Source organism: Oncorhynchus keta, chromosome 28 (genome assembly GCF_023373465.1).
Source record: "Oncorhynchus keta strain PuntledgeMale-10-30-2019 chromosome 28, Oket_V2, whole genome shotgun sequence".
Lineage (NCBI taxonomy): Eukaryota > Metazoa > Chordata > Actinopteri > Salmoniformes > Salmonidae > Oncorhynchus > Oncorhynchus keta.
In genome coordinates, this window is record NC_068448.1 from 58,985,573 (window position 1) to 58,999,454 (window position 13,882).

A 13,882-nucleotide genomic window follows, 5' to 3' on the forward strand; every position below is an offset into this window, starting at 1 on the left:
CCCAGCCTGCTAACTGCTAGGTTACCTGCCCGGTCTGTAACTGCTAGCCCATGCTAACTGCTTGCTTGCTAACCCGGCCTGCTAACTGCTAGCTTGCCCCGGTCTACTAGCTGCTAGCTTGTTTAGCCCCGGCCTACTAACTGTTAGCTTGTTAGCATCGGCCTGCTAACTGTCTGAATCGCTGTGTCCCCAGCCAGCCCAACCACTCACTGGACCCATATGTTCACTTGGTTACGCATGCCTCTCTCTAATATCAATATGCCTTGTCCATTACTGTCCTGGTTAGTGATTACTGTCTTATTTCACTGTAGAGCCTCTATCCCTGCTCAATATGCCTTAACCAACCATGTTGTTCCACCTCCTACATATGCGATGACATCACCTGGTTTAAACATCTCTAGAGACTATATCTCTCTCTTCATTACTCAATGCCTAGGTTTACCTCCAATGTACTCACATCCTACCTTACCTTTGTCTGTACACTATGCCTTAAATCTATGCTATCGTGCCCAGAAACCTGTTCCTTTTACTCTCTGTTCTGAACGTGCTAGACGGCCAGTTCGTAGTCTTTAGCCGTACCCTTATCCTACTTCTCTGTTCCTCTGGTGATGTGGAGGTTAATCCAGGTCCTGCAGTGCCTAGCTCCACTCCCACCCCACAGGTGCTCTCATTTGTTGACTTCTGTAAACGTAAAAGCCTTGGTTTCATGCATGTTAGCATTAGAAGCCGACTCCATAAATTTGTTTTAACCACTGCTTTAGCACACTCTGCCAACCCAGATGTCTTAGCCGTGTCTGAATCCTGGCTTAGGAAAACCGCCAAAAACCTTGAATTTTCCATTCCTAACTATAACGTTTTCCGCCAAGAGAGAACTGCCAAAGGGGGCGGTGTTAGCCTGCAGAGTTCTGTATTACTATCCAAGTCTGTGCCCAAATAATTTGAGCTTCTACTTCTAAAAATTCACCTTTCCAGAAACAAGTCTCTCACTGTTGCCGCTTGCTATAGACCTCCCTCTGCCCCCAGCTGTGCCCTCGATACCATATCGAATTGAATTGTTTTGCCCCCCATCTATCTTCTGATCTCGTGCTACTAGGTGACCTAAACTGGGACATGCTTAACTTCTTGCGTCAAGCCATCCCGGATCCGGGATCGTGACTACAGCCTCAAGCCCATTACCATAACAAAACGTTAACTATTCATGAAAATCGCAAATGAAATGAAATCAATATGCTAGCTCTCAAGCTTAGCCTTTTGTTAACAACACTGTCATCTCAGATTTTCAAAATATGCTTCTCCACCATAGCAAAACAAGCATTTCTGTAACAGTATTGATAGCTAGCGTAGCATTTAGCGTAGCATTTAGCATTAGCATTCAGCAGGCAACATTTTCACAAAAACCAGAAAAGCATTTTCAAAAATATGCTTCTCAACCATAGCAAAACAAGCATTTGTGTAACATTATTGATAGCCTAGCATAGGATTATGCCTGACATTCAGCATGCAACATTTTCACAAAAACCAGAAAAGCATTCAAATAAAAGTATTTACCTTTGAAGAACTTCAGATGTTTTCAATGAGGAGACTCTCAGTTAGACAGCAAATGTTCAGTTTTTACAAAAAGATTATTTGTGTTGACAAATCGCTCCGTTTTCTTCATCACGTTTGGGTAAGAAAAAAAACGAAAATTAAGTCATTAAAACGCGAAGTTTTTTCCAAATTAACTCCATAATATCGACAGAAACATGGCAAACCGATGTTTAGAATCAATCCTCAAGGTGTTTTTCACATATCTATCGACGATAAATCCATCGTGGCAGTTGACTCTCTTCTGAAGAAATGGAACGCGCACGGACCTAAAGATTACGCAATCATTTCGACACAGGACACCGGGCGGACACCTGGTAAATGTAGTCTCTTATGGTCAATTTTCCAATGATATGCCTACAAATACGTCACAATGCTGCAGACACCTTGGAGAAACGACACAAAGGGCAGGCTCATTCCTGGCGCATTCACAGCCATATAAGGAGACATTGGAACACAGCGCCTTCAGAATCTGGGGCATTTCCTGTATGAAACTTCATCTTGGTTTCGCCTGTAGCATTAGTTCTGGGGCACTCACAGATAATATCTTTGCAGTTTTGGAAACGTCAGAGTTTTTTCTTTCGAAAGCTGTCAATTACATGCATAGTCGAGCATCTTTTTGTGACAAAATATCTTGTTTAAAACGGGAACGTTTTTTTATCCAAACATTAAAAGAGCGCCCCCTATCTCGAAGAAGTTAACACCCCGGCCATCCTACAAACTAAGCTTGATGCCCTCAATCTCACACAAATGATCAATGAACCTGCCAGGTTCAACCCCAAATCAGTAAACACGGGCACCCTCATAGATGTCATCCTAACTAATTCGCCCTCCAAATACACCTCTGCTGTTTTCAATCAAGATCTCAGTGATCACTGCCTCATTGCCTGCATCCGTAATGGGTCTGCAACCAAACGACCACCCCTCATCACTGTCAAACGCTCCCTGAAACATTTCTGCGAGCAGGCCTTTCTAATCGACCTGGCCGGGGTATCCTGGAATGACATTGACCTCATCCCGTCATTAGATGATGCCTAGCTATTTTTTTAAAGTGCCTTCCTCACCATCTTAAATAAGCATGCCCCTCTCAAAAAATGTAGAACTAGGAATAGATATAGTCCTTGGTTCACTCAAGACCTGTCTAAACCTTGACCAGCACAAAAACATCCTGTGGCGTTCTGCATTAGCATCGAATAGCCCCTGTGATATGCAACTTTTCAGGGAAGTTAGGAAAAAATATACACAGGCAGTTAGAAAAGCTAAGGCAAGCATTTTCAAACAGAAATTTGCATCCTGTAGTACTAACTCAAAAAAGTTCTGGGACGCTGTAAAGTCCATGGAGAATAAGAGCAGCTGCCCACTGCTCTGAGGCTAGGAAACACTGTCACCACCGATAAATCAATTTTAATTGAGAATTTCAAGAAGCATTTCTCTACGGCTGGCCATGCTTTCCACTTGGCTACCCCTACCCCGGTCAACTGCCCGGCAACCTCCACAGCAACCCGCCAAAGCCCCCACCATTTCTCCTTTACCCAAATCCAGATAGCTGATGTTCTGAAAGAGCTGCAAAATCTGGACCCCTACAAATCAGCCGGGCTAGACAATCTGGACCCTCTCTTTCTAAAAATATCTGCCAAAATTGTTGCAACCCCTATTACTAGCCTGTTCAACCTCTCTTTCGTATCATCTAAGATTCCCAAAGATTGGAAAGCTGCCGCGGTCATCCCCCGTTGACACTCTAGACCCAAACTGCTATAGACCTATATCGATCCTACCCTGTCTTTCTAAGGTCTTCGAAAGCCAAGTTAACAAACAGATTACTGACCATTTCGAATCCCACCATACCTTCTCCGCAATGCAATCTGGTTTCAGAGCTGGTCATGGGTGCACCTCAGCCATGCTCAAGGTTCTAAACGACATCATAACCGCCATCGATAAGAGACATTACTGTGCAGCCGTATTCATCGACCTGGCCAAGGCTTTCGACTCAGTCAATCACAACATTCTTATTGGCAGACTCAACAGCCTTGGTTTCTCAAATGATTCCCTCACCTGGTTTACCAACTACGTCTCTGATAGAGTTCAGTGTGTGAAATCGGAGGGACTGTTGTCCGGTCCTCTGACTCTCTCTTTGGGTGTGCAACAGGGTTCAATTCTTGGGCCGACTCTCTTTTCTGTATACAACAATGATGTTGCTCTTGCTGCTGGTGATTCTCTGATCCACCTCTACGCAGACGACACCATTCTGTATACTTGTGGCCCCTCCTTGGACACTGTGTTAACTAACTTCCAGACAAGCTTCAATGACATACAACTCTCCTTCCGTGGCCTCCAACTGCTCTTAAACGCAAATAAAACTAAATGCATGCTATTCTGGAACGAATTGGAGACTCACATCTCCCTCACTAGCTTTAAGCACCAGCTGTCAGAGCAGCTTACAGATCACTGCACCTGTACATAGCCCATCTGAAAACAGCCCATCTACATGTATCTACCTACCTCATCCCCATACTGGTATTTATTTATTTTGCTCCTTTGCACCCCAGTATCTCTACCTGCACATTCATCTTCTGCCAATCTATCATTCCAGTGTTTAATTGCTATATTGTAATTACTTCGCCACCATGGCCTATTTATTTCCTTAACTTACCTCATTTGTACTCACTGTATATAGACTTTTTGTTTTCTTTTATTCTACTGTATTATTGACTGTATGTTTTGTTTATTCCATGTGTAACTCTGTGTTGTTGTATGTGTCGAATTTCTACGCTTTATCTTAGCCAGGTCGCAGTTGCAAATGAGAACTTGTTCTCAACTAGCCTACCTGGTTAAATAAAGGTGAAATTAAAATAAAATTTAAATAAAATAGTGCTCTGGAGCAGGTTTTATTCAAGGATCTCTCTGTGCTTTGCTCTGTTCATCTTTGCCTCGACCCTGACTAGCCTCCCAGTCCCTGCCACTGAAAAACATCGCCACAGCATGATGCTGCCACCACCATGCTTCCCCGTAGGGATGGTGCCATGTTTCCTCCAGACGTGACACATGGAATTCAGGCCAAAGAATTCAATCTTGGTTTCATCACACCAGAGAATCTTGTTCCTCATGGTCTGAGAGTCTTAAGGTGCCTTTTGGCAAACTCCAAGCGGACTGTCATGTGCCTTTTACTGAGGAGTGGCTTCCGTCTGGCCACTCTACAATAAAAGCCTGATTGGTGGAGTGCTTCAGAGATGGTTGTCCTTCTGGAAGGTTATCCTATCTCCACAAAGGAACTCTGAGCTCTTTCAGAGTGACCATCGGGTTCTTGGTCACCTCCCGGACCAAGGTCCTTCTCCCCAAATTGCTCAGTTTGGCCGGGCGGCCAGCTCTTGGAAGATTCTTAGTGGTTCCAAACTTCTTCCAATTAAGAATGATGGAGACCACTGTGTTTTTGGAGACCTTCAATGTTGCAGACTTTTTTTGATACCCTTCCCCAGATCTGTGCCTCAACACAATGCTGTCTCAGAGCTCTACAGACAATTCCTTCAACCTCATAGCTTGGTTTTTGTTCTGACATGCACTGTCAACTGTGGGACCTTATATAGACAAGTATGTGCCTTTCCAAATCATGTCCAATCAATTTAATTTACCACAGGTGGACTGTTGTAGAAACATCGCAAGGATGATCAATGGAAACAGAATGCACCTGAGCTCAATTTCGAATCTCATAGCAAATAGTCTGAATACTATTTTCGCTTTGTCATTGCAGGGTATTGTATGTAGAATGTTGAGATGTTAAAAAAAATCTATTTTAGAATAAGGCTGTAACGTAAGAAAATGAAGAAAAAGTCCAGGGGTCATAATATTTTCCGAAGGCACTGTATGTGCAGGTGTGTTGTTTCTAACACTCTCTGTGCACGGTCTGTGCTGCATGCATGTTAGACTGTGAGACACGCGTTTGAGAGTTCCAGTAATCAGCGCTCCGCTCAGATAAGGCATGTCAGGAGATGAAAGAGATAGGGGACCCAGAGAAATAAGATCAAACCGCCTCTCCTCCTCTTCTCTCCGCCTCTCTCGCTCCCTCTCGTTCTATCTCTCTCTCTCTAGCACTAGGAAGCGAGATGAATAGGGAAGTGGGCTGGGCTAGGCTAGGAGAATATGCTGTTTACTCTGAAGAAATACCTCTTCATTAAAGCTGAACCTACCAGACTGTTGAGCGATATTAGTGCTCACTGTTCAATGCTATAAAGTACCACCTTTCCTAAATGATTCTAATCGATCAAACTTGGTGCGAGCCAAACACATTAGATCCCTCCATTTATATCTTATCCTTCTACTTCTAAGGTTTCCATTGGTTATCGTCTAAGGAGAGTTAACCTCATGTGATTTGAATAATATTGAATGTTTTCTATTCTTAAAATCATCCATATAGACAGAGCATCCTTGCTGCCTCTCAGGATTGCATTGAAATGAAAGAAGTGTAAATCGATTTAACTCTTATTGTGGCATGATGCTATTGTTTACCATTCCAAGGTTGGTGCTCAAGCATATGATTGATCATCAGACGCTATTTTAATGAGGTGTCTCAAATTCACATTGATTGATGATCTGATTGAGTAAAGTCATTAATCTGTCGGAAGTCGGTTCATATCACGACAGATCAAATTGAGAATCGAGGGCAGACAGGCTTATATTAGAAGTGTTTTACTTAGGGGGCTCCCGAGTGGCGCAGCATCTCTGTGCTAGTGGCATCACTACAGACACCCTGGTTCGAATCCAGGCTGTATCACAACCAGCTGTGATTGGGAGTCCCATAGGGTGGCCCACAATTGGCCCAGCATCGCCCGGGTTTGGCTGGTGTAGGCCATCATTGTAAATAAGAATTTGTTCTTAACTGACTTGCCTAGATAAATACAGGTTAAATAAATAGTGACTGACTGTTAGTCACCTCATTAACAAATCATTAAAGTCTTCCTTAAACAAGAAGTGCAAGAGGAGATATGAAAATGTGAGAAGTAATACAGATTTTTTTAAATCCACTACAACACTATGGCATCGCTGTGTCACAGCCCCCGGTCCCTTAAGTTGTAATAGCTGAGTACCATACTGTAACAACCCCTAGCATTAGGGAGTGCTTGAGTTAGCTCATTTGGGACTGTAGATATCTTTCTCCTTGCCCGATGTTAAGGCGACTGGGGTTCCAATACGACCAGTGCTCATAGCTACACCCACCGTTGGGAAGAACTACCCTCTCCGTCTTCCTCTCCTCTCACTCTAATACCACTACTATCACAGTAAACGCCATCCAACAAAAACAATGCTGAAAAACAATTGTTATTGTTGTTGATGAGTAAATGGTCAAAAAAATAAAATAATGGTAGACATTACCCAACTCTTTGCTTTGTGCTTTTTATTGTACCAATTATCAACACCTTCCCGCTCAGTAGGAGCTAGATAATTTATTGGGAGCAATAAGCTTTAGGCTTTTGAAAGGCTTTGGAATGGTGTGTTGCATAAAGGAATGGATTGGCTCGGGGAAACGAAAAAGGAGAAAGGAATGAAAGCAACTAATTTAGAGCAACAAAGGGCTCAGATATGTATTCTATTCTCCCCCTATCACCGCAGGGCGAAACGCATCCAGTATAGAAGAATGAGAACGGGAGGGAATGGCACACACTCACGCGCACACACACACACACACACACACACACACACACACACACACACACACACACACACACACACACACACACACACACACACACACACACACACACACACACACACACACACACACACACACACACACACACAGTTTTGTTAACGCTAACTGTAAGATTGATCACCTCATTTTGAAGCTTAAAGCCTGGTTTTGGCCTTTACTGGAGTGTGTCATACACCATCCATTGTGAGAGCTAACTCGCTTCAGGATAGGCATGCATATCAAGCTTAAAGAGGCCAACTCTCACACATCAGACACGCATACACACATATTGGGCATGAGTGCACGTGCGCACACACATTTTTACAGCAATTTCTTCCAGCTTCAAGCCATTGCAGATTGAAACGTCTCATTAAGGAATCATGGAGGGCAGAATCCTATATGATTCTATATGTAGGTCTCCTCCCCTGTCTGTGTGAGAATGGTTATGTTGATAGAGACTATTGTGTCTCCCTTCCACCCTCTATGTGTGTGTGTGTGTGTGTGTGTGTGTGTGTGTGTGTGTGTGTGTGTGTGTGTGTGTGTGTGTGTGTGTGTGTGTGTGTGTGTGTGTGTGTGTGTGTGTGTGTGTGTGTGTGTGTGTGTGTGTGTGTGTGTGTGTGTGTGTGTGTGTGTGCCTCCTGTCTCCCCCTGCTGTGTGTGTTCTAGGTAGTGTGTGTGGTGCATAACTTCAAAGGCAAGCTGTTGCTCAGTGAAGACCCCCCGCAGGACAACATGCCTAGTGCTCCCATGATGAACATGTCCAGAGTGGAGAGCCCACTGGAGAAGTACATCGCCTCGCAGGTACTCAACCCCATGGCCTATACACTACACCCTACACCAGGGGTGGGCAACTCCAGTCCTTGGGGGGCTGATTGGTGTCACACTTCTCCCTATCCATAGCAAACATAGCTGATTAAACTAATTCTAAACTAAAAATGTGTTGATTATTGGAGTAAGGTTTGTTAGCTGGGGCTGGGGCAAAATGTGTGACACCAATCAGGCCACCGAGGACTGGAGTTGCCCATCCCTGCCCTACACTCTGTGGGCATACCCTATCCCCTACACCCCTCAAACTCAACCCTACATACCCCGTTCAAAGGCACTTAAATATTTTGTCTTGTCCATGGCACACATGCACAATCCATGTCTCAATTGTCTCAAGGCTTACAAATCCTTCTTTAACCTGTCTCCTCCCCTTCATCTACACTGATTGAAGTTGATTTAATAAGGGATCATAGCTTTCACCTGATCAGTCTGTCATGGAAAAAGTGGTGTTCTTAATGTTTTGTACTCTCAGTGTAACTTAAATATTCTATGCATATCCATACCACTAAACTCCTGTAGGAGACAGACGATGAGGATGAGCCTCCTCAATCGTTCAAAGAGCGCATTCTGGGGTTCTTTCGCTGGATCAGAGGCCGCTTTGGGCACTTCGAGCACCTGCAGAACACAAGGCAATAAACGTATGCACCCGTTTGTGTGAGGGCTCCGAGCCTGCCTGCCAACTCTCTGGAACACACTGTCTGCATCCCAAACGGCACCCTATTCTCTTTCTAGTGCACTACTTGGTCTGTTCAAAAGTATTGCTCTATGTAGAAAATAGGGGTCATTTGGGACGCAGACACTACACAGACAGACTGTGGCTGACCATCTGACCAACTGGGCCTGTTAGACAGGCAGCCAATGGGCCAAAGGAGATTCCAATCAGGCCAAGATGAATTTGACTATTCAGTGTCCATAGTATTTGGCAACTCCTGGTTGAAGTGCTTTCTTTTCCTTCTTTTTCTTTTCTTTTCTGATGAGTTTCTGTTGATATAAACTACATGGCCAAAAGTATGTGGACACCTGCTCATTTAATATCTGATTCCAAAATAATGCTGCTACATCATCTTCCACTCTTCTGGGAAGGCTTTCCACTATATGTTGGAACATTGATGCGGGGACTTGCTTCCATTCAGCCACAAGAGCATTAGTGAGGTCGGGCACTATTGATGGGTGATCAGGCCTGGCTCGCAGTTGGCTTTCCAATTAATCTCAAAGTTGTTCGATGGGGTTGAGGTCAGGGCTCTGTATAAGCCAGTCAAGTTCTCCTACACCGATCTCGACAAATAACTTCTGTATGGACCTTGCTTTGTGCCTTCCCCAATCTGTTGCCACAAAGTTGGAAGCACAGAATAGTCTAGAATGTCATTGCTGTAGCTTTGTTTTTGTATGCTGTTACGATTTCCCTGCACTAAAACTAAGGATCCTAGGCGGAAGCATGAAACACAGACCCAGATTTCTCCTCCACAAAACTTTACAGTTGGCACTATTCATTTGGGCAAGTTGCGTTCTCTTGGCTTCCGCCAAACCCAAATTCGTCCATCGGAGCCGTTGTTCTCATAGATGTTTCCACTTCACAATAACAGCACTTACAGTTGACCAAGGCAGCTCTAGCAGGGCAGAAATTTGACAAACTGACTTGTTGGAAAGGTGGCATCTTATGACGTTGCCACGTTGAAAGTATGGGCCATTCTACTGCCAATGTTTCCTATGGAGATTGCATGGCTGTGTCCTCAATTTTAAACACCTGTTAGTAACGGGTGTGGCTGAAATAGTTGAATCCACTCATTTGAAGTTTTGTCTACATACCTTTGGCCATGTAGTGTATATTCAATCAGCTGCTATGACAGGTTATTGCACTTGAAGAATTAACACACAGAAGTCAACATTAACAGTGTTTATGGGTGTTGATTGAATCCACATCTTCAATTTGTTATGCCATAAAAAAAAAAGGCTAGCAATGTTTCATCATTGCCAATGACACCCTCAGCCGGAAAATAACCTGTTCTAAACATAGCCCCAAGACATCTGACATCAAACTCAGCATGCACAAATGTATGCTAAAGAAAAGAACATTGCAAATTCTAGTGACTAGCTAGTGAGTAGCGCTATGGATAATGTGATGTGACGTATTAGCAGCCTGTTCAACTACAGCAGTCAGACTGTGGTGGGGTAACTCTTCCACCATCTCTTTACCCAGCAACACTGACAAATAACTGCATCAGTCCCATTTTAAACAAACCACAACTTTTAAGGCCCAATGAAGCCTTCATAAAACCTCTATAAGGTGCTTATGAAGACTTTATGAATGCCATATGAAGCCTTTACCAGTTGTAGTTTGCTTAAAAGGAGACCACTGCATCTGACACGGACTCGTTTGGTTGGTTTCAGATCTGGGCAGGAGCGGACAGGGGTTATATGGCAGTTGAACCACATTATCAAGGTAGCACATGGCTACAGTACATCCCTGCACCCCCCTATTCACCCACAGCTGCCCCCCCTGTTTCTGCATGCCCACTCCCCGCCATCCCACCCTCTTGCGTTAGTATGGGTCGTTCTAAGGCTCTCACATTAATCTTGAAGTGCCACTTTTGGCTACTTTTGAAAGCATACTGTATGACCACTAAAATACAATCGGGTTCCCCCTCTCCCTTGCTTTACTGACAGAGCTTTTTTGAGAAAAGCTGCCTGAAGATGACTCCCTCCCTGCTCATAGGCATACAGTACAGCATCCCTAGTCTTCATTGATGAAGGCAGCAGACGCAGTATCTATCATAATGCATTAAAGTTTTATGAAAGAACCAGGAAATAAACTGACATGTTGTTTCCCATATCCACATGGGGGAAAACATGGGCTTGATAATACTAGAATCTAGAGCAACTAGAATCTAGAGCAACTAGAATAGAGAAACTAGAATCTAGAGCAACTAGAATCCAGAGCAACTAGAATAGAGAAACTAGAATCTAGAGCAACTAGAATCTAGAGCAACTAGAATAGAGAAACTAGAATCCAGAGCAACTAGAATCCAGAGCAACTAGAATAGAGCAACTAGAATAGAGCAACTAGAATCTAGAGCAACTAGAATAGAGCAACTAGAATAGAGCAACTAGAATCTAGAGCAACTAGAATCTTGAGCAACTAGAATCTTGAGCAACTAGAAAAGTGCAACTAGAATAGAGCAACTAGAATCTAGAGCAACTAGAATAGAGCAACTAGAATAGAGCAACTAGAATCTAGAGCAACTAGAAAAGAGCAACTAGAATAGAGAAACTAGAATCTAGAGCAACTAGAATCTAGAGCAACTAGAATAGAGCAAATAGAATAGAGCAACTAGAATCTAGAGCAACTAGAATAGAGCAAATAGAATAGAGCAACTAGAATCTAGAGCAACTAGAATATAGCAACTAGAATTTAGAGCGTTCAGCTTCTTAACGACTTACTTAACCCTGCCTCATTTCAAAAGCTTTCATTTCTTGAGATAAAAAAACGAATACTTTTTGTGTAACTTGTCTCACGTAATTGTTTTCTTTCTTTCCTCCTTTTAGAATCACATCACCTTCGCTGAAGTCACATGACGTTGAATCGTCCGTTTTGCAAACCCATTGGACATCAACGCTCTTCACCGTCCAATCAAAAATGTAATAGTCGGGGTGCAACGCTAACTCATTATGTACGGCTACTGTATAAGGTCTGTCTGTGTTGTTGTCTTGTCAGTCCCTGTATCATATCCTATGCCGCAGTCATGTAAAAACTCCTCAATAGCTTGATGGGAAGCTCTTTGCTGTGTTTCTCCATGTGTTTACTGCATTTATTTCATCTATTTTTGGACTTAATCCCTAAATGAGGAAAATTGACCTGATTCAACTTGAATTAACTCGACTTGTCATTATAAGCAGAAATGCTGACACGCTGTGATCCAGATGCCACTTTATACTGTAGAAGAGAGGACTTCATCATGGAAGTGACTGATAACTTTTTTCCACAATGTTGGTCAGATATGTTCTTATTCATTCTGCCATCGCTTCATGTAAATTATATTTCATCATTGGACTCTATTTTGTGTACAATAAGCATTGTTACATTATCAGTATCCTAAATAATGGGAAGCTAGGGAGCATTATTTTTCTCAAATGTAGCCTACTGTATGTTGTGTTGAATTTGTAGATTTGTAGATTGAAAAATGTCCCTGTTGCCACATACAGGGACATATATTTCAACCCCAGACTATGAGAAATGCAAACCAATGATGTTGGTTAGACTTTGATTCATGTTGCTTCATTTTTATTCATGTCGCTTGACTTTTATTCACGTCGCTTCATGTGGCAGTTCCTAAAGCTGATACGCCATCACTTGGAGCTCGAAGAGGGGTTGGTTGTCATCTGTGTGTCAGCGTGCCTCCTCTCTCTCTCTCTCTCTCTCTCTCTCTCTCTCTCTCTCTCTCTCTCTCTCTCCTTCTCTCTCTCTCTCTCTCTCTCTCTCTCTCTCTCTCTCTCTCTCTCTCTCTCTCTCTCTCTCTCTCTCTCTCTCTCTCTCTCTCTCTCTCTCTCTCTCTCTCTATTCAGCTCTCTCTCTGGTGTGGAAGGGATACAGTGAATGGAGCACAATGTCGCTAATCGTTTAGTAATTACTTTAAGTCTATTGTTGATACATATGAACGCATGTGACAGGGAACTGTGTCACTGTCTCACAGGCCAATATTGAGATTTGTTGTGTTATGGTGAAACGTCATTGTCTTACTATGATTCTCTCAGATATTCATGTATGTAACTGAGGTTCAACAATACCACATCTGTCACTGGTGAAATTTGAAAAGGGTCTTTCGTCCTAAGACACCTCAGAGTATGCAGGAAAAGAAAACTGCACTTTGCGATGCAAGCTGCGATTCGATCGACCAACCCCATTCAATGCGAAAATAGTTTTAAGAGGAGCAATAACATTCATTTTCTGACTGTTTTGCCCATGAGTAGAGAAGAGCAGAGCATAATATTGATGTCCCCATTATGTTGCCCCTGAAATCTATATTTTTGTAATGATCACTAAAGCACTGAACTATCATAAAGGACACAACAACACAGGAACATGATAACAGCAGCACTTTAAAATCAAGCTTGACTCAGAAACGCAGGCAAGATGGCCGCCCATACCGCTGCTGCTTGGAAAATATACGTAATTATGTCTAGAACATTCAGGATTTGTAAAATCTGCTAACATGTGCATTGCAAGACCTAACGGTTAGTGTTATTATATTCAAATGATGGAAAAAGTGAACTGTATAAAATGTATACATACTGTAGGTCAATATCCTTCTGTCAGACATTATGGCTGTCTATTTTCTTATGGTTGTGCACTGTATGTATGTGTGTGTTTGTTCACAAAAGGTACAGTACATGTGTTAATGGACTAGTATTACTTTAACATAGCTATACCATGTTATACAAGTGCACATGACTATGTTCTGTTTTTTTTATACTTTGACTTTAATATTTCCTCTATTTATGTTGTATTACAACCTCTACTACATACTCAGAACTTTTTGTTACACTACAAACTCATACATTTAGTTAAACTACATACTCATACACTTGGTTACACTACATACTCATACATTTGGTTACACTACATACTCATACATTTGGTTACACTACATACTCATACATTTGGTTACACTACATACTCATACATTTGGTTACACTACATACTCATACATTTGGTTAAACTAGACTCATACGCTTGGTTACACAAGATACTCATACATTTGGTTACACTAGATAATCATACATTTGGTTACACTAGAT

General features: G+C 42.6%; 1 protein-coding gene across 5 annotated transcripts in view; it reads left to right on the plus strand.

Moving 5' to 3' along the window:
• The window catches only part of LOC118361613 (phospholipid phosphatase-related protein type 5), a 102,678-nt gene extending 88,829 nt beyond the window's left edge, over positions 1 to 13,849 (plus strand). For 2 of the 5 annotated variants that reach the window (XM_052483337.1, XM_052483338.1), the window contains 2 exons: positions 7,931 to 8,065; positions 11,633 to 13,849. In XM_052483337.1, the coding sequence (XP_052339297.1) occupies positions 7,931 to 8,065; positions 11,633 to 11,662 (165 nt within the window). In that variant the 3' untranslated portion in view covers positions 11,663 to 13,849. The other 3 variants (XM_035741684.2, XM_052483335.1, XM_052483336.1) reach the window with 2 other exon arrangements.
• Positions 13,850 to 13,882: the final 33 nt, after the last annotated feature.